The sequence below is a fragment of the Neofelis nebulosa genome, chromosome 2, assembly GCF_028018385.1.
Source record: "Neofelis nebulosa isolate mNeoNeb1 chromosome 2, mNeoNeb1.pri, whole genome shotgun sequence".
Lineage (NCBI taxonomy): Eukaryota > Metazoa > Chordata > Mammalia > Carnivora > Felidae > Neofelis > Neofelis nebulosa.
Window position 1 is genome coordinate 196,863,693 of NC_080783.1, and position 18,845 is coordinate 196,882,537.

Below are 18,845 nucleotides of genomic sequence, written 5' to 3' on the forward strand. Positions count from 1 at the left end.
ATCTCATGGTCTGTGGGTTCGAGCCCTGTGTCAGGCTCTGTGCTGACAGCTCACAGCCTGGAGCCTGCTTCGGATTCTGTGTCTCCCTCTTTCTCTCTCTGCTCTTACCCTGCTCACACTCTGTTTGTCTCTCAAAAAAATAAAATAAATTAAAAAAAAAAAAGAATTTGTCCATTTCATCTGAATTATCTGATTTGTTTGCATACGATTGTTCATGTTCATAGTTTTGGTTTTTTTCCTCTATTTTCTATTTCATTTATCTCTGCTACTATCTTTATTATTTCCTTTCTTCTGTTTGCTTTTAGTTTAATTTGCTTGCCTTTTTCTAATTTATTAAGGGGAAAGGTTGGTTTGTTGGTTTGAGATCTCTCTTCTTTTTAATGTAGGCATTTGCAGTTATAAATTTCTCTCTGAACACTGCTATCACTACATCTCATGAGCTTTGGTATGTTCTGTTTTCATTTTTGTTCACCTCAAACTATTTTCTAATTATTCTTCTGATTTCTTCTTTGACTTATTGGTTATTTAGGAGTGGTTTTTTAATTTCCATATGTTTGTAAATTTTTCAAATTTCCTTCCATTCTTGATCTTTAATTTCATCACATTGTGGTTGGAGAACATACTTCGTATGATTTCAATCTTTTTAAATTTATGGAGACTTATTTTATAGCTTCACACATGGTCTAACCTAGAGAACATTTCATGTGCACTTGAAAAGAGCATTTATTCTGCTGTTACTACAGGGAGTGTTCCTAGATGATTGTGAGGTCTAGTTGGTTTATAATGTTGGTCACCATATTTCCTTGTAGATCTTTGTCTTGTTCTATGGGGTGGTGAAATCTCATACTATTATTGTTGACTTATCTATTTCTCCTTTCAATTCTGTTATTTTTTGTTTCATGTATTTGGGATCTCTGTTAGGTGCGTATATGTTTATAATTGTTTTATCTTATTGATGGATTGATCCTTTTATCAATATAAAATTTTCTGTGTTCTTTCTGTGTTTAACGACAATTTTTGCCTCAGAGTCTATCCTATCTGATAATATCAGATAGCTGGTCTGGATAGCCATACCAGCCTCTGTTTAGTCTCTGTATGTACAGTATATCTTTTCCCATCTTTTACTCTCAGTCCATTTGCATCTTTGAGTCTAAAGGATGTCTCTTTTAGACAGCATGTAGTTGGATCATGTTTTTTATTCATTTGCTAATATCTGCCTTTTATGTATTTAATCAACATTTAGTGTAATTATTGATAAGGTAGGCTTTATATCACCCATTTTGCTATTTGTTTCCTGTGTATCTTATGGTTTTGTGTTTTTTGGCTTTTGAGTTTGGAGAGATTTTTTGGTTCTTTGTTCTATTGCTGTTTTCTTTTGCATTAAATAGATCTTTTCTAATTTAACATTTTAATTTCTTTGTTATTCACTGTGCGTTTCTTAACTCATTTTCTTAGTGGTTACTCTGGAAATTACAATTAACATCTTAACTTATAACAACATAGTTTGTAATAACACTAACTTAATTTCAGTTGTATGCAGAAGATTTGCTCCTACAAAGCTCCCTTACCTCCCTCTCCTTTGTGCTGTTATTGTTATACAAATTACACCTTTAGACATTGTATGCTTATCAATACATATTTCCAATTATTGCTTCATGCCATTTCTCAGACAGAAGAAGAAAGATTACAGGCAAACAAAAAAACACTTATTCTGCAGTTTATATTTACCTATGTAGTTACTTTTACCTGTTTTAGGATTTTTTAGTTCTTCATGTGACTTCAGTCCTTTCATTTCAGTCTTCCTGTAGAATTTCTTTATAATTTAGAATTTCTTTCTAGGTTTGCTAATGATGCATTCTCATACTCAGTGTTTGTTCATCCAGAAATTTGTTAATTCCACTTCATGTTTGAAGGATAGTTTTGCTAGCTATAGAATTCTTGGTTGAAAGTATTTTTTTATCACTTTAAACATGTCATATTACTGATATATTTAGGCTTAAATCTACCATCTTATTGTGTTTTTTGTTTGTCCTACTCAGTTTCTTTTTTCTCTTTTTTTTATCGGATTAACAACTTTTATAATTCCATTTTTTCTTCTTTACTAATAAGTAAGTTATACACTCTACATTTTAATGGCTATGTTAGAAATTATAACAGGAACAACTTCACTTACCAAAGTCTAAAGTTAATATTTTTCTCTTCTTCCTATATCATACAAGAACATTAGGACTCTTTAACTCCATATGTTTTTCTGGCTTTTACATTATTGTTTTCTTATATCTTAATTGTGCCTTGTTTTTTATTTATTTATTTTTTATTTTTTTGTGCCTTGTTTTTTAAAACCCACAATGTATTATTGTTGTTGTCCTGTGCAATTATTGTTTACTCAGATTTAGCCGCATATTTGCCACTTTCTTTGCTTTTCATTTCTTCTTATACCTTGTCCTCCCTCATGGGATCATTTTCCTGCTATGTGAAGAACATTCATTAGAATCTTACTTAATGAAGATATGCTGGTGGCAAACACTGTCAGTTTTTGTTTGTCTATAATACATTTATTTGTCCCTCATTTTTGAAAGATATTTCCGGTAGTTTTAGAAATCCAAGCTGTAGCTATTTTCTTTCAGCCCATTAAAGAAATTTCTCTAATACCTTCTGACCTCTTTTATTGCTACAGAGAAGTCAGCTATCAGTCTTTCACTCCTTTGAAAAGTCTGTCTCTGTCTTTGGTGTCCTGCATTTTCCCTAGTTATTAAATGATAATTTAGCTGGATCAAAGTCCACATTGACACATTTCCCTTGGTGCACTCTGCTGGCATTTATTATTAATAAGAAGTCTGCTTTCAATCTAATCATTGTACTTTTTAGGTAACCTTATTATTTTTTTACCTAACTGACTTTAAGATCCTTTCTTTCTTGTTGGCATTCTGAATTTTTTTACACTGTGTTTAGATATTTTATTTATCCTTCCTAGGATTCATTAGGCTTCCTAGATATTTTTTGACATCTGGGGAATTCTCAGCTATCAGTTCTATATTGTCACCCCTCATTCTCTTCTTTCACTACTTCTGGGTCTCCAAATTAGACCTTCTTGTGTGATTCTCTGTGTGTCTGAAATTCTCATTCATATTGTTGATCTCTGATAGATTTCCCCAGGTCTCTCCACGTTAGTAATTTACACTAATATTATCGTTTTTTTAGGTTGAACTAATTTAAAGTTGAGCTAAAATTCTGTTCTGGATAATCAACTATCACTGGGCTTGGTGGGCTTTCCCCGTCTACCTATAGATCTAAGGAAACTTCACTACCTATAAGATCCCAAGTGACTTTAAGTGGAACCATTTTCACTGATATTGCATGATTATCATGACATTATATTAGTGGGCTAACTAAATTTTTACTTCTGGAAGACCAAGTTACCTGTGAATAGGCTTGTGGAAAATTGTAGAGTACCTAATATATCCCCTAATCAACCCAGTCAATGAAAATCAACGGTTCCTTCCAGGTTAAGGCAAACTGTTTTAATTGGCATGGATGTGCAGGGACCAAGGAAAATGCATGACCCGGGTCTATAGCATATGCTACTTACCTGATAAAGTGCTTTAGAAAACAGTGGAAGTGCCAGAGGCTGGCCGGCCATTACTACAACTTTCATACAACTTTCAACCCACATGGTGTCCTTCTGCTGTAGGACCTAGTGTAGTCTATTAATTGCTGATTTGTATTATTGTCTTTGCTGAATTACAATTTATGCTTTTTTCTCAATCCCCTGCTATATATGTATTCTGTGTAATGCAAGAAAATTTGCTACTATTAGCAGTGCTAAATATCTGTCTTACCAATTTTTATGTACACATTTAAACTTACTTGCAGCTAGGGAAAAAAATAAAAATAAACTTATTTGCAGTTAGAAACTAAACAGCCACTGCAGTGTATCCCATTTGGACACGGGCATGAACATTGAAAACATTTTTAAATGCTTTTATATTTGACAAACTGAGAAATACAACAGCTGTTATTCACCTTCTCTTTTGTTCTTCACTTCCCCGATTTGAATGCAAATATACAGTGAATATAAGTTGTTCCTCTTTATTATCTTACATCCTTTCTTGATTTTCCTTACCCACAGCAGCTGAATGGTATTGACAGTGCTTTATTTTTTGTCACATTTTTATGGTTGACTTTTTCCTCCTTTAAAAGAATAAACCACAGGAAAGGAATAAAACAATAGAGTATATTCTGGTTACTAATTTTACAGATACCCAAGTAGCCTAGATCAAGCCAATGACAAAAAAAATAATATCAGGCATTGCATATACTGTTTCAGAGATTATATTAGATATTACCATAATTTAACACTGTCCTCAAATTAGCCAAAGAAATATTTTAAAGCCAAATAAGAACATCAGAAAAACAGCCAGCCAACTGCAATCACAGAAATCATTAGGAATAGCCAACGCATATGTGTTCATCAATAAACATGAGCAAAAATGTTATTAGTGTTATTCATAAAAGCCCCAAATGGGAAACAACCCAAATGTCTATCAACAAGAAATGGATGAAAAAATGCAGTATATTCACGCAGTGATAGAGCAGTCAACCTTGAAGATGGTCCCAATGACCCCCACCTGCTGGTGTTCTTGCCTTTACATAATATCCTCCTACACTGTACCAGGGTTAGTCTGTGTCAACTGGTGGTGTGTGACTCACAAAGCTCTATCATAAAAGACATTTCTATCTCCAACTTGTTCTCTTGGATCAGTCACTCTCAGGGGAAGCCAGTCAAGCCTTCAGATGACTGCAGCCACAGCCAACATCTTATCTACAAACTCATGGAGAATCTTGAGCCAGAACCATCCAGCTAAGCCACTCCTAAATTCCTGACCCACAGAAACCATGAGCGATAGTAAATGTTTATTGGAGCAATTTGTTACACAGCAAATAATACAAATGGTATATAGCAGGGATTAGCAAACTTGGCTCATGGACCAAATCCAACCTGTGGCTAAGACATAAGAATTTTTTTTTTTAGAGCAATGTGGAAAAAAACAAGAAACAAAGAAGAGTATGCAACAGAGACTACGTGTAGCCCTCAAAGCCTAAGATATTTACTCTCCGGCCTCTTACAGAAAAAGTTTGCTAACTCCTGGTATATTGCAGTGATAATGAAAGACGTACTGCTAAACATAGCATCGATGAATATCATAGACATAATGTTTAGTAAAAGAAGCCAAATACAAAAGAATATTTACCATATGGTTCCACTTATAAATTCCACTTATAAACTCAAAAATAGGCAAGCTAAATAATGGTGTATGAAGTCAAGATGGTGGCTTACTTTGGGGAGGAGGAGGTAGATAGAAGGCATGAAGGAGCTTCTGAGGTGATGGTGATATTCCATTTCCTGATATGAATGGTGGTTACCTGGGTGTATTTGCTTTGTGACAATTCACTAACCTATATGCTTATGCTTACTGTGTTTTTCTTTTATGTATGTATGTTTTATTTCCATTTAAAATGAGTTTATTTGAAAAATCATTAGAGAGTTTAAATTGGACAATTTCTAGAAATCCAGAAATTTCTAATAAACTGTCATAAAATCATTTAAATTATAACTAGAGACTCCATTCCTTGCAGAAGGACAGAATGCATTCATATTATTAAAATAGTATTGCAGAAATATGGCCTTTTGTAGCAACAAGGATGGAACTACAGAGTGTTATGCTAAGTGAAATAAGTCATGCAAAGAAAGACAGATACCATATGTTTTCACTCTTATGTGGATCCTGAGAAACTTACCAGAAGACCATGGGGGAGGGGAAGGAAAAGAAAAAAGGTTAGAGAGGGAGGGAGCCAAAACATAAGAGACTCTTAAAAACTGAGAACAAACTGAGGGTTGATGGGGGGTGGGAGGGCGGGGAGGGTGGGTAATGGGTATTGAGGAGGGCACCTATTGGAATGAGCACTGGGTGTTGTATGGAAACCAATTTGACAGTAAATTTCATATTTAAAAGATAAAAAATAAAATAAAATAAAATAAAATAAAATAAAATAAAATAAAATAAAAATAGTATTGCAGAAGAGAGTTAATTATGGTGCTTAAGAATGTGACCTCTGGAGTCAATTTGCCTGGTTTTAAGAACTAATTCTACCATTGAATAGGTCTGTGACTTTGGGTAAGTTATTTTTCTTCCTCATGCCTCATTTTCCTCATCAGTGAGATTGAGATTAAAATAGTGCCTACCTTATAGGGCTATCTTAAGGATAAATAGATATTATCAGTTATGTATTGCTGTGTAACAAACATCTCAAAACTTAGTGCCTTCAAATACCAAATGTTTATATTTTCTTACAGTGATATAAGTCTAGAATTCAAGGCTTAGCAGGTGGGTTAATCAGAGTTCTCCAGAGAAATAGAACCAGTAAGCAATGGGAGATTATACAGATACAGATACAGGTTTAAGGGGGTGTAGATAGATCTATGTTTTTATCTATTGTTTCACACAATTATGGAGGCTGAGAAGTCTCAAGATCTGCATTTGGCAAACTAGAGACCCAGGAGAGCAGACGGTAGTCAGAATTTGAAAACCCAAGAAGCAGGAGAGCCAATAGTATAAATTTTAGTCCAAGTCTGAGTCCAAAGATAGGCAAAGACTGATGTCCCAGCTCAAAGACAGACAGAAAAAGAGAATTCTCTCTTACTCTGCCTTTTTGTTCTATTCAGGCCTTCAAGAGCTTGGTATCAAAGAGGGCACTTGTGATAAGCACTGGGTGTTATATGTAAGTGATGAACCACTAAATTCTACCTCCTGAAACTAATAGTACACTGTATGTTAACTAACTAGAATTTAAATAAAAACTTGAAACATAAAAAAAGAGATAGATTGGATGAGGCCCACTCACAAATGGGGAGGGCTGTCTACTTTACTCAGTGTGCCTATTCAAATGTTAATCTCATTCAAACCCCCTCTCAGAATAATGTTTGGCAAAATATCTGAGCATCATGTGGCCCAGTCAATTTCACACAATGACATAAAATGAACCATCACAGCAGGGTTGGCTCATCTGTGCCCCACTGGCTCAATTAGGACTAGAGAGTCCAAGATGGCCTCACCTACATCTTTGGGGCTTTGTGCCGACTCTTCTCCTCCCTGTGGCCTCTGTCCATGTGGCTACTCTCTCTAGCAGGATGGTTTAGTCTTCTTTGCTTGGAGGCTGAATTTTTAGAGCAAAAGAGGAAGCTGTAAGATTTTGATTCAAGGGCAGAGGAAATAATAGGTCTAAGTGGGAGGAGTAGGATGCATGCACATGGAAGGAAAAAAATTGTTGGTGACCATCTTTGCAGACAGTGTGCCACAGCCAGCCTTTGGCCACCACGATTCGTATTCTTCCCACATGCAATATACAGCCCCTACCCTCAAGACTTCCAAAGTCATATCCATTTAATTATAATTTAATATATAATCCACAATTATATATTGTGTAACAAATCACCCCAAAGTATAGCAGCTTAATGCAACAACCATTATATCGCTTCTGGTTGGCAATTCAAGCAGAGTTTACTGGAGACAGCACATCTAGCTACTGAGGCTCAACTAGACCTAAAGATCCAAGATGGAAACTTGTCAGGAAACATGGTCCCAGCTGTCACCTGGGGCATTGTGGTTGTTCTCCACATGGCCCCTGTCTCCATGTAATTTTTTATCATTCAGTAGTGTAAGCCAGACTTCCTTACATCATGGCAGCTGTATTCCAAGAAAATGAAGGCAGAAGCTGCCAGTCCTCCTAATCCACAATATCATTTCTACCACATTCCAGTGGCCAAAGCAAGTCACAGGCCAGCCTAGATTCAAGGGGAGGGGAAATGGACTCCATGCCTGATGGAAGGAATTTTAAGCAGTAGTCTCTGCAGATAATCTATAGACTGGGACACCTGGGTGACTCAGTCGGTTAAGCATCCAACCTCAGCTCAGGTCATGATCCCACAGTTTCTGGGTTCAAACCCCGTGTTGGGCTCTATGCTGATCACTCAGAGCCTGGAGCCTGCTTTGGATTCTGTGTCTCCCTCTCTCTTTGCCCATCCCCTGCTCATCTCTCTCTCTCTCTCTCTCTCTCTCTCTCTCAAAAGTAAACACTAGATAGATAGATAGATAGATAGATAGATATGTAGATAAATAGATCATAGGCACTTAGAATAGGACTTGAAACACACCAAGACCACAGCGAGAAATAAAGATACCCATGACCTATTCATGCCATCCCTGTGTATGGCCAAAATTCCATCATCAGGGACGTCACTGGCCCAACTCACATTTTATCCCTTTGGTCACCTGTCTGGTTCATCATATATGCTGTGACCTATGCCCTTTTTGGGTACAAGCAGTGACTACAAGGATCTCCTACCCTACCACAAAGTTTAGTCCATCCGAGTCATTGTCATCTCTTGAACTACTGCAGCAGCTCCCTCTTTCTTGCCACACACTGGAATGTTTCCTACATTATAGCTGGAATGATCTTGTTAAAGTATAAGTCAAATCACATCACTCCAGTGGTGTCCCATCATGCTTATAATAAAATCTGAATTCTATGCGATGATCTGGTTCCTAGCAACCTCTCCAAACATGTCCTCCATTCTTTCTTTGCTCAGTTCATTCTGCATCTCTGGCTTTCTTGCTGTTCCTCAAAAACACTAAGCTCATTGTGCCGCTGGGCCTTTACCCCTGATGTTCCTTCCCTCAGAATACTCTTCCCACATATCTTGCATGACAGACCTCTTTAGATCATTCAAATCACTGTTCAAATGACACTTCCTCAGAGAGATCTTCCTTGATCACCTTACTCAAAAATAGCACTCAGTCTACCCCTGAATATCTTTTTCCTGATGGAGCTTTGTTTCTCTTCATAACACCCCTAGAATTACATATTTAATTATTTGTAGTCTCTTTTCCACTAGAATATAATTTCCATGAGAGCATAGAAATTCTTCTCCCAAACACATAAAATAGAGCCTAACGCATAATAGGCACTCAATAAATATGTGTTGAGTAAATGAAAGAACCTGGTATCAACTTATGGCAAGAACAATGGGAAGCAAACCCAGTGACATTGACAGCATTGCCCTGCCCTGTCCTGTACATCTCAATTCTGGTATTCTAATCTTTCTTTTTTAATTGACATATAATTGACATACAACATAATATTAGTTTTGGGTATACAACATAATGATTTGATACTTGTATACATTTGTGAAGTGATCACCACAGTAGGTCTAATAAACATCCCTCACCATACATAGCTATAGAATTTTGTTTCTTGTGAGAACTTTTAAGGTCCAGTTCCTTAGCAACTTTCAAATATGCAATACAGTATTATTAACCATAGTCACTATGCTGGACATTACATCCCATGACTTATTTATGTTACAACTGGAAGTTTGTACCTTTTGACCTCCTTCACCCATTTGGCCCGCCTCCTACCCGCTGCCTCTAGCAACCACCAATCTATCCTCTGTATCTAAAAGCTCCATTGTTTGGGGGGTTTTTTTGATTCTACATATAAGTGAGATCATATGGTAATTGTTTTTCCCTGGCTGACTTATTTCACTTAGTATAATGCCCTTGCAGTCCATTCATGTTGCCACAAATGACAAGTTTCATTCTTTTTATGGCTATATAATATTCTGTTGTATTTATACACAACATCTTCTTTATCCATTCATTTGTCAGTAGACAGGTTGCTTCCATATTTTGGCTATTGTAAATAATGCTGCAGTGAACATGGGGTGCATGTATCTTTTCAGGCTAGTGTTTTCATTTTCTTCAGATAATCTGGTATTCTAATCTTATCACTGGTGTTCAGTTACAATTTGGTGTCTCAGGAGAGGGAGCTTGCAGACCAAAGGGGACAAATGGGAGACAATTGATGTGGGCATCTGTAAGGTGCAGTTGGAAAAGGACTAGAACTGGCCCTTATTCTGGAAACTATAGCCAATGCAGACAGTCTTAGGGTGACAGATCATCTGTTCTGTCTTATGTTTACTATGTGTGCCACCCTGCTGCCAGAGACACCTTGGGTATGTCCTACGGCAGTGAGGAAATAGAGAGTGGTGAGCACAAGAGGCAAAGAAGAAAGGAAATATATTATTGCATACCTGCTACATGCTGAGCAGTCTCCCACCTATTATCTTATTCAATTCATAAAAAAACAGTATTACTCTTCATTTCACAGATATGGAAAATGTATGGCAAATTGAGTAGGCATTGTCTGCTGATGCCAGGTAGGTGTGCCAGCAGGAAACAAACTTCAATAGATACCCAAGGTTTCTCTTCTTCTCTGCCTGTCGCTACAGAAAGCCTAACATGTTTCCTATGATGATGACCCATCCCTGTGCAGAGTTGCTGACATATTTGCTCTTCCCCACAGTGGTGTCCTGCGGCCATCCGGGCTCCCCACCCCATGCCCAGATGTCCGGGGACAGCTATACTGTCGGAGCAGTCGTGCGTTACAGTTGCACCGGCAAGAGGACTCTGCTTGGAAATGCCACCCGTATGTGTGGGCTGGATGGACACTGGACTGGCTCCCTCCCCCACTGCTCAGGTAAGGAGCCTGGCATGAGGGAGGAGGGTCCCATGGAACACTTGGCTGGTGGGAGATGGATGAGTTCCCAAGGTGTGAGTGTGACAGATGGACAGGAGGGAAGTCAACCTTTTGGACCCCCATCTTAACCTTCATAGGCAGAGAGCACAGCTATGAGAGGTCCCAACCAGACTTCAGCCTTTGGTGGTCTGAGCCCAGCTTCATCCCCTTGGTCTACTCTGGCCAAACCCATACAGCCAAGAGATTACAAAACTAGGGAGGATGCAAGCTTGTGAGGTCCCCCTGTGACCAGAGTCCTGTCCAGACATTTGTTTCCATAGGTTTCTGGGAAGAGTTCAAGCCTCCCTGTTGCTGGGCCCAGGTCCAAACCCACTCCTGTGTTCTTTCTTTCCCTGTTTGGGACTCCAAAGCCCCAGCCTGCTTCCCTTACTTTCTTACCACTGACTCTCCAACATGTCTTATGTCAAGGCTGCCTAGTGGGATACAGGTCTCCACTACTGCCCTCACACACCAATCTCAGACTTTTTCTATTAATAAATTTGTTTTACTATTAATCTCTATGGGGACACTGACATGTTTTCCGAAAAGCAAATGTAAGAAACTGCCATAGCTCTTATATCCATATTATCCAAACCAGAAGTTTATCTGTAATGTCTTACCAGAACAAAATATTTGAAATTGAATTGTCTCACCAATGACAGAAATTACCAAGCAAAAAAATAGCACCCCTGATCTTGGTCTCCTTTCACATGAGCCTTCCTGGCCCTCAAAGGGATCTCATAAAGAATGTCACCCCCAAGAAGGTAGTTCCTCATATAGCTTTTTGTTCCCCTAGGAAGCCCCCCTTGAAGCTCCTATCCCTTCCCATGCCAGACCCCCTCTAGTGGTAAGAATCCCAACCTTCTGTTGTTGACGCCTTCTCCTTGATTTGGGACCTCATCCACAGGACATGTAGCTATTCTTGCATTTTGAGCTCCTAGATGATCCTGTCTCCCAAAATTTAGGGCACTGCCAGAATATTGAACCAGATATTGGTTAGGTCTTCCCAGAAAGAAGAACTTCCTGAATACTGACCACTGTTTCAAAGGGCTGCTGGCTGCCCAGGACAATCTCAGACCTATCACTTATATTACCACCCAGGACTTTGGCCCCTCACTTTTATTAATCTCATTAATCATCCACTTCATGAACTGGGCAGGACTATGTATCAGCCACAGAGACTCCTTTAGCCCAGACTAGTGGAAAGCCTGTTAACCCATTCTGTTTGTACTTCTGGTGGAAGTGACTTGGGGAAGATAGCATGGAAAAGACAGTCATGTAAATTAAATCCTCCTGAGTTATCCATAGAGCAAGTTCCAGGAGGAAAAGGAATTCCAAAGAGGAAAGACAGGCATTTCCCATCCATATGCCTGCCCAAGCATGCATTTGCACCAGTCCCTTCTATGAATCGTCCCTTTGCATAAAGTTCCTCCCTCTAGACACTTCTCTAGGATATTGGGCCAATGGTGTTCTTAAAGCCAATTTTATCTATCTTGGGGATATTTTTTTCTCCATGGGAAAGGGAAGTACAGAGTACAGGAGAAAGAAGCCAGAAAGAAAGCCTTGAGCCTCTACTGTCTGTTAGCAGGGATAACCCAAACATACAGCCATTCTCCTGGCCCAAGGCATGGAATCCAGAATCTTTTCTCCTCAATGTAATTTCCCTTCTCTGGAGTTGTGTTAGCAGATGCTGGAAAATGACCTACTTGAAACAGTAGTGAAACAGTTCTTGTCTAGAAAACCTCCAAACCATTTCAACCCCAATTTCAAAATTTTGTGACTTCCTAAGCATTAGTCCTACATATGAAAGAAAGGGCTCTTCCTTGGCCACATCAAAGGTCAAGGGAGACTAGAAACAAGCTGACTCCCTGGGAACATGAAAAAGTAAGAAGCAAGAAAGGAACCATTAGAGGACATGGACCACCCCCCTCTTTAGGGGATGTGTTGCATTCAGTTGTTTGATCCCTGACCTGAATATTCTGAAGAATAGTTCACAGTCACTTCTCCTGTGTATCCATCAAGGATGACAAACACTTTGGAGATGAGAATCATGGACAGAGTTTTGCTGGAGATCTCTGAGGACAGGATTAGAAGGGATTATAGTAGTGCTAAAGCTGAGGAATGAATAAATCTTAAATGCTTTAGATAAGAAAATGAGAGATGAGAAGAGTAAGTGATTAGGAAGCAATGTTAGATATACATTGATGAGTATAATATAATTCCTCCCTTCCTGAAATTTATAGATATCATCTTTAGCAATAGCATCTCCTGCCAGTCCTAAGAAATATGCATTCAGAAGTTCAGGGTCAAACTTCTGAGCCTCATTCTGTGTGACCATACACCCAGGTGATGCATAACAGGTTATAAGTCCCTGGGCCATCAGGACATGCAGAGATTTCTAGCATTTGAGAAATACATCAGGTTGTTCATTGCCCACCTCTGCAATGTCATCATCTTCCTGGTATACCTCGTAGAGGCCCAACAGTTACCATCTGCCCTCATGGTACAATAGTCTATCCTAGATTCCTTTCTATCACTGAAACAGAGCCCTAAACACCACAGTGAGGACCATTCTTTCAGAATAGGCTCCTGGGGGGCACCTGGGTGGTTCAGTTGGTTAAGCATCCAATTCTTGATCTCAGATCAGGTCTTGATCTCAGAGTTGTAAGTTCAAGATCCATTTTGGGCTCCAAACTGGGTGTGGGGCCTACATTAAAAAAAAAAAAAAAAAAAAAAAAAAAGAGTGAATGCTTTTGGGATGCCTGGGTGCCTCAGTTGGTTAAGTGTCCAACTCTTGATTTTGCTTCGGGTTATGATCTCATGGTCATTAGATCAAGCCCCACATTGGATTCCATGCTGGGCATGGAGTCTGCTTAAGATAGATTCTCCCTTTCCCTCTCCCTCTGGCCCTCTCCCATTCACATGCATGTGCTCTCTCTCCAAAAACAAAAAAGAAAAGAAGAGAAAAGAAAAGAAAAGAAAAGAAAAGAAAAGAAAAGAAAAGAAAAGAAAAGAAAAAAAGAATCAGCTCCGAGGACTGGAGAGTTCCATTCTCAGGCCTATTGTTCAGCAGTGCCGCTCCAGCTGAGCTCAGCTGGCTGGTGTGAGAATTAGTGTACTCACCATCAGAACTGCTTTCAAGAGGGCCCAGTACTGCCTGTTGCATGAGCTACACCCTGGAAAAATTCAAAAGAGAAGAAAATCTAGCCAAATGCGGTGGGCCTTCTTTTTCCAAATGTTTGAGTTGAAGGTTGAATGAATCTCCCTTTTTTGGTAGAGAGCAACATGGGATTGTGTAGTATTCTCAAAGTCTGAAACTAAACTAGAAAAGGAAATAATTCCAAGATTGAGAAAAGACATAAATAGTAAATAGTGGGGTATACATGACTTAAATATTTATTTACTTCAAGAAACTAAATGCTCATTTAGACATTACCATTTGATGCCCACACATGTGGGTTCATGAGGAGATACATTCCACATCATCTTCTCATAAAACTTTTTATTTTTCCTTAATTTTCCTCTTCCTTCCTCACACTTACCATGGCCTAGTCTGATCTAATGATGTCTCCTATACATCTTCATATTATGAGGGGTCCTGGCTCCCACAAGCCTAGACCTTGTGGCTTTGTCTCTTGTTCTGTACCATCCTCCACCTCTTGGATCCTTAGCACTCTCTCGGGTGGATCTGTACAATATCAGGACCCAGATAAATGCAGAAATGTAGCAGGAGGCAAGGAGCAAAGAAGGAATGGAATGAGATGGTCTAAAACATTTCAACTAGAATTCACCAGTGTTGCATAATTTGTGAATAGGGAATCCTCCCAGGATCCAGATTCAAGCCAGGCTGTTGAGAAGACAAACCTACACTAAGGAGTTTAGACTTTAACCTGAGGGCAACAGGAAGCCAGTGGAGATATTTCAGCAGGAAAAAAAAAAAAAAAAGATCAGGTGTTTGGTGGTTGTTCATTGTCTTGGTTTGAGGATAAAGTGGAAGTTGGGTTACAGGGAGAGTTTAGGAGATAAGGACATTAGTTGGGAGGTTCTCACAGTAGTTTGGGCAAAAGGACACTGGGCATCTGAGCTAAGATGCTGGAACTGGAAACAGAGAGGGCACAGAATCTGCAGATATTACAGAAAAGAGGTAAAAGGAAGAAGGAGATGCAGCCAGCTTGGACCACTGACATTCCACACGGGCATGGGCCAGAGGTCAAAGACCTGATCTCCACCACAGAGCCTTCCATCTACTTTCTTCCCTTGCTGCGTGGTCCCCAGGGACTCACCCATGACCTCAGACCTTTGTAGTGTCTGACTTCCGCATAGTAAGATAGGTAGTAAGGTAGTAAGTAAGGTCCAAGTAACTGGGGCAAGGCACACAGTCCATCTTCACCCTCCTTATTCCTGGGGTCCAATATCTTTCTCTCCCAGTTCCCCACTGCCACCTCTTCAATGCTGAAACAATGGGCTTTGTTTGGTTCTGGTCCACAGGAACCAGCATGGGAATCTGTGGTGACCCAGGGATTCCAGCACACGGCATCCGTTTGGGGGATAGCTTTGCCCCAGGCAGTCTGATGCGCTTCAGCTGTGAAGCTGGCCATGCCCTCCGGGGGTCGTCGGAGCGGACCTGTCAAGCCAACGGCTCATGGAGCGGCACACAGCCTGAGTGTGGAGGTAATGTATGTGACCATTCTGCTTTTCCCCTTTGCCCAACCCCGGCTGCTCCTCCCCCGTCTTCCTGTTCCCAAGCACCTGCCCTCACACTCGCAGACAAAATACATGGCCCCATTTGAACCCTTGGCCTGGAGGATAATGGTCATCAATAGGTAGTTCTCAGTCCTGCCCATTAGTGATCCAAAGATGAAAAGATTCCCTGAGCTCACCTAAGGAGGGAAGAAACCAGAAGGAACTAAGTTTAGCCTGTTTATTCATTTATTTCCCATTTACCTTCAACAATCACGTGCCAAATACTGTAGTAGGTGCTTGGGGCACGACAGTGCCAGGACAGACACACCTCGCCCTCTTGGAGTTTAGTTTAAGGGAAGAGATTGTTTAACGAGCACCCAAAGTACCAAAAGAAATACAAATCTAATTTTTGAAAGGCCCTTTAAAGGTAACAGAAGCCCCTCCTGATGTTCCCTGGGGTGGGTCCAGTGGGGGAAATATATTTCTCCACACACTCCTAAATTTCTGAAAATAGCTTTATTTTAAAACCTCTCTCCCCAGAGTCTGACTTTTTGTAGCTGCTCCCTGGATCTCTCTCTGTCTCTCTTTAAAATACAGCCTGCATAGCACTCTCCTAGTTGGGAAGCTGAGTGTAAGGGTATATGACAAAGTGCTGGAAGAGGAAGGAGACCATATGAAATAGTCACCTAGCAAGGGGGGGGCAGGGAATAGAATAGGGACGTAGATCATTGCCAGGCAGCACCAAGGGCTCACTTAAGGAAAGAGGCCATTGATTTAAAGTGAGAGTAGTCGGCATTGGCCTATGTTTTTGTTCAGCCACATTTTGCTCCATAGGTGCAGGCACAGGGTAGGTGAAGTGTTAGGTATACAGTCGGGGTTTTATCAGGCAGCTAAGACGCTGGCAGCAAGTGGCCGGAGAGGTGCGGGTATATGCAAGGTGGGGATTATCATGGATCTTGGCTCCTGTGCTGGATAAGAAGGGAGCAGGATTATGAGTGGAAGAAGGGGCAGTGAAAAAGTGGTAGGATCAGTGGATGATAGGTCCCATTAGAACCAAAATATCTCCAGAGAATGAATCCCAGAAGGCATGAGCTGGTCAGAGAATGGCTCTTGACATTGAGGTTGTGGAGTAGTTTTATAGAGCCAGGGAAGACATTCTGGCCCCTGATCAGGGGACCCCTTCCCAGCAAAGGATACAGATGGAGCTAGTGCCCTCTCCCACTTGTCTGCCTGAAGTCCTTTTTTAATTTTTTTTTAATTTATTTATTTATTTTGAGAGAGAGAGAGAGAACACAGGAGGGGCAGAAAGAGAGAGAGGGACAAAGACAGAATCTCAAGCAGGCTCCACACTGTCAGCACAGAGCCCAATGTGGGGCTCAAACTCACAAACCATGAGATCAGGACCTGAGCCAAGACCAAGAGTCAGACGCTTAACCAGCTGAGCCACCCAGGCATCCCTGGAAATCCTGCCTTTGAGGGTGCTTTTGCAAAGTTAGTTTCCATAGGAGTTTGCAGGCATAGTAAGAGGTTTGTAAAGTGTATCAACAGGGGGAGAATTTTGTGCATTGTTAAATATCCACTGTGACCCAGGTCTCCTTTCATGCCACTCAGATCCTAGCATGGACTCACGCACCATGTCAGGACTGTTCAGGGAACAGAAAGTGGGTGGCTGAGAGTCTGGACCTGGAAATGAATGCTTTTGGAATAAGTGTGTGTGTATGATATGTATGATTCTTCATGACTTTCCTTAACAAGCTCCCACTTACCTTTCAAGGTACTACTCAGATTCCTATCTCCAGCCCCAATTATCTCCTCCCTTCTTAGTGTGTTTTTTTCCTTCAAATATAACACTTATTACATCATATTTTAATTCAACTGTCTGTAGGTAGGTTCTTAAGATGGACTGAGCTCCTCAAGGGCAGGGGATGTGACTACTACTGTGTTCCCAGCACCTTGGAAGCACAAATACTTGGAACCCATGGGTGTTAAGGCCTATCTGTTGTGCTCGTTAAAAAGGAATCATCTGTAGATTTGACTTTCAGACCACATGAATGTTGTATGTACTTAGTAAAGTAAAATTAAAGCAAAACCTAGAAAACAGCAATCTCTAAATATCAAAATCAAGATGAAAACAAATTAACCTAACTACATATTAAGTTGGTGATGTAACAACCCAGAGAATCATTTTAACTGACTGGAAAAATTGGCATTTGACTATGGCATATATATCCTAAGGATGGAGAATGGCAATGAAATCTTAAATTGTTTCTAGCAATCAGATCGTTAGTAATAATATTGATATTAATATTCTGAAACTACTTGAAAACAAATTAAAATTTGCCAAGATTTTCAGCATTAAAGAGATATAATATAAAAATAAAGAAGTTAGGGAAAAACTCTTAATCCTAAATTTGGATTAGTAATATCAGCATAAACTCATAATGAATTTTCAATTTACAAGTGTATTATCCCAGCTCTACCCATTCTAAAAGTCTAGTATCAACAATGATCTCAGTAGCAATGAGTACCCTTAACTTTCAGATTATGGTTTTTGAATCCATTCTCTGTTAAGAGGAACCAGAGCTCTCTAGACAAATGGCTGATTCTAGGACTAGGGCAGAATATATAACATGAACATGACACATCTTGTCACTCCAGCGAGGAATCTACCACAGACAAGTGAGATCATGTCAAAGGAATGTAGGAGCCAACTTGGAGAGTCTCCCCTAGCCAAAGATGGGATAACTTAAGCATCAATAATAATAGTGGCAATGGGTGGCAACATATAAGTTTTAAATCCATACAGCCAAATGACTATTGGTCACCACTGGATCTTGCTAGGAAACCAAATCATTATCTGACATCTGATTTAAAAAAAAAAATCAAGCATTATCCAGCCTTCCTTTATGAATTATATCTTAGGGTAAGCAAATATTTGATGATGGGCAAGTTCTTGATTAAAGAACTCTAGCTAATGCAGAAAGAGTGATAGAGCTAGTATCACCATTTTCTGTCCCCTAATGAAATAATAAATCAACAGTCAGCAATTACTGCTTAAGTCAGTAAGTGAAACCCAATGGTAACTTTGTAATGCCATACTGGGTGGACAAGCCTGAACCCAATGATCAGCCTCGCCATCATGAACCAGGAAACAACCAAACATGCTGTGCCCCCTGGTGCAATGCAGTAGGAAAGACAGAACCACCTATGAAGTACCCTTGCCAGGAAGCAGAACTTGACTACAGGAACTGCAGGGGACAGAGCAGTAAGTCAAACGATACCTCACTGGTGGAGTTAGCAACATCTGGAAAGTAGGAAACTCCACTGGAGAAATGCCCTGGTTTCTGTACAGATAAATTATAGGAGAGGGAACAGGAGTCTCTGAATTCAAAGAGTCTTAGAGACATGCCCATCAGATGTCATATTTGAATCATGATTCAAAGAAATCAACTGTAAAAAAAGAGGGGGGGTGCGACAATTGAGGAAATTAAGGAAACTAAGCTCTGATTGGATATTTGGTAATATTA

General features: G+C 39.8%; 1 protein-coding gene across 1 annotated transcript in view; it reads left to right on the forward strand.

The window, feature by feature from the left end:
* CSMD2 (CUB and Sushi multiple domains 2) overlaps nucleotides 1–18,845 on the forward strand; it is a 600,568-nt gene that overhangs the window by 552,467 nt on the left and 29,256 nt on the right. Inside the window, 2 exon segments of the mRNA XM_058718151.1 lie at nucleotides 10,423–10,596; nucleotides 15,124–15,306. Of these exon segments, the coding sequence (XP_058574134.1) occupies nucleotides 10,423–10,596; nucleotides 15,124–15,306 (357 nt within the window).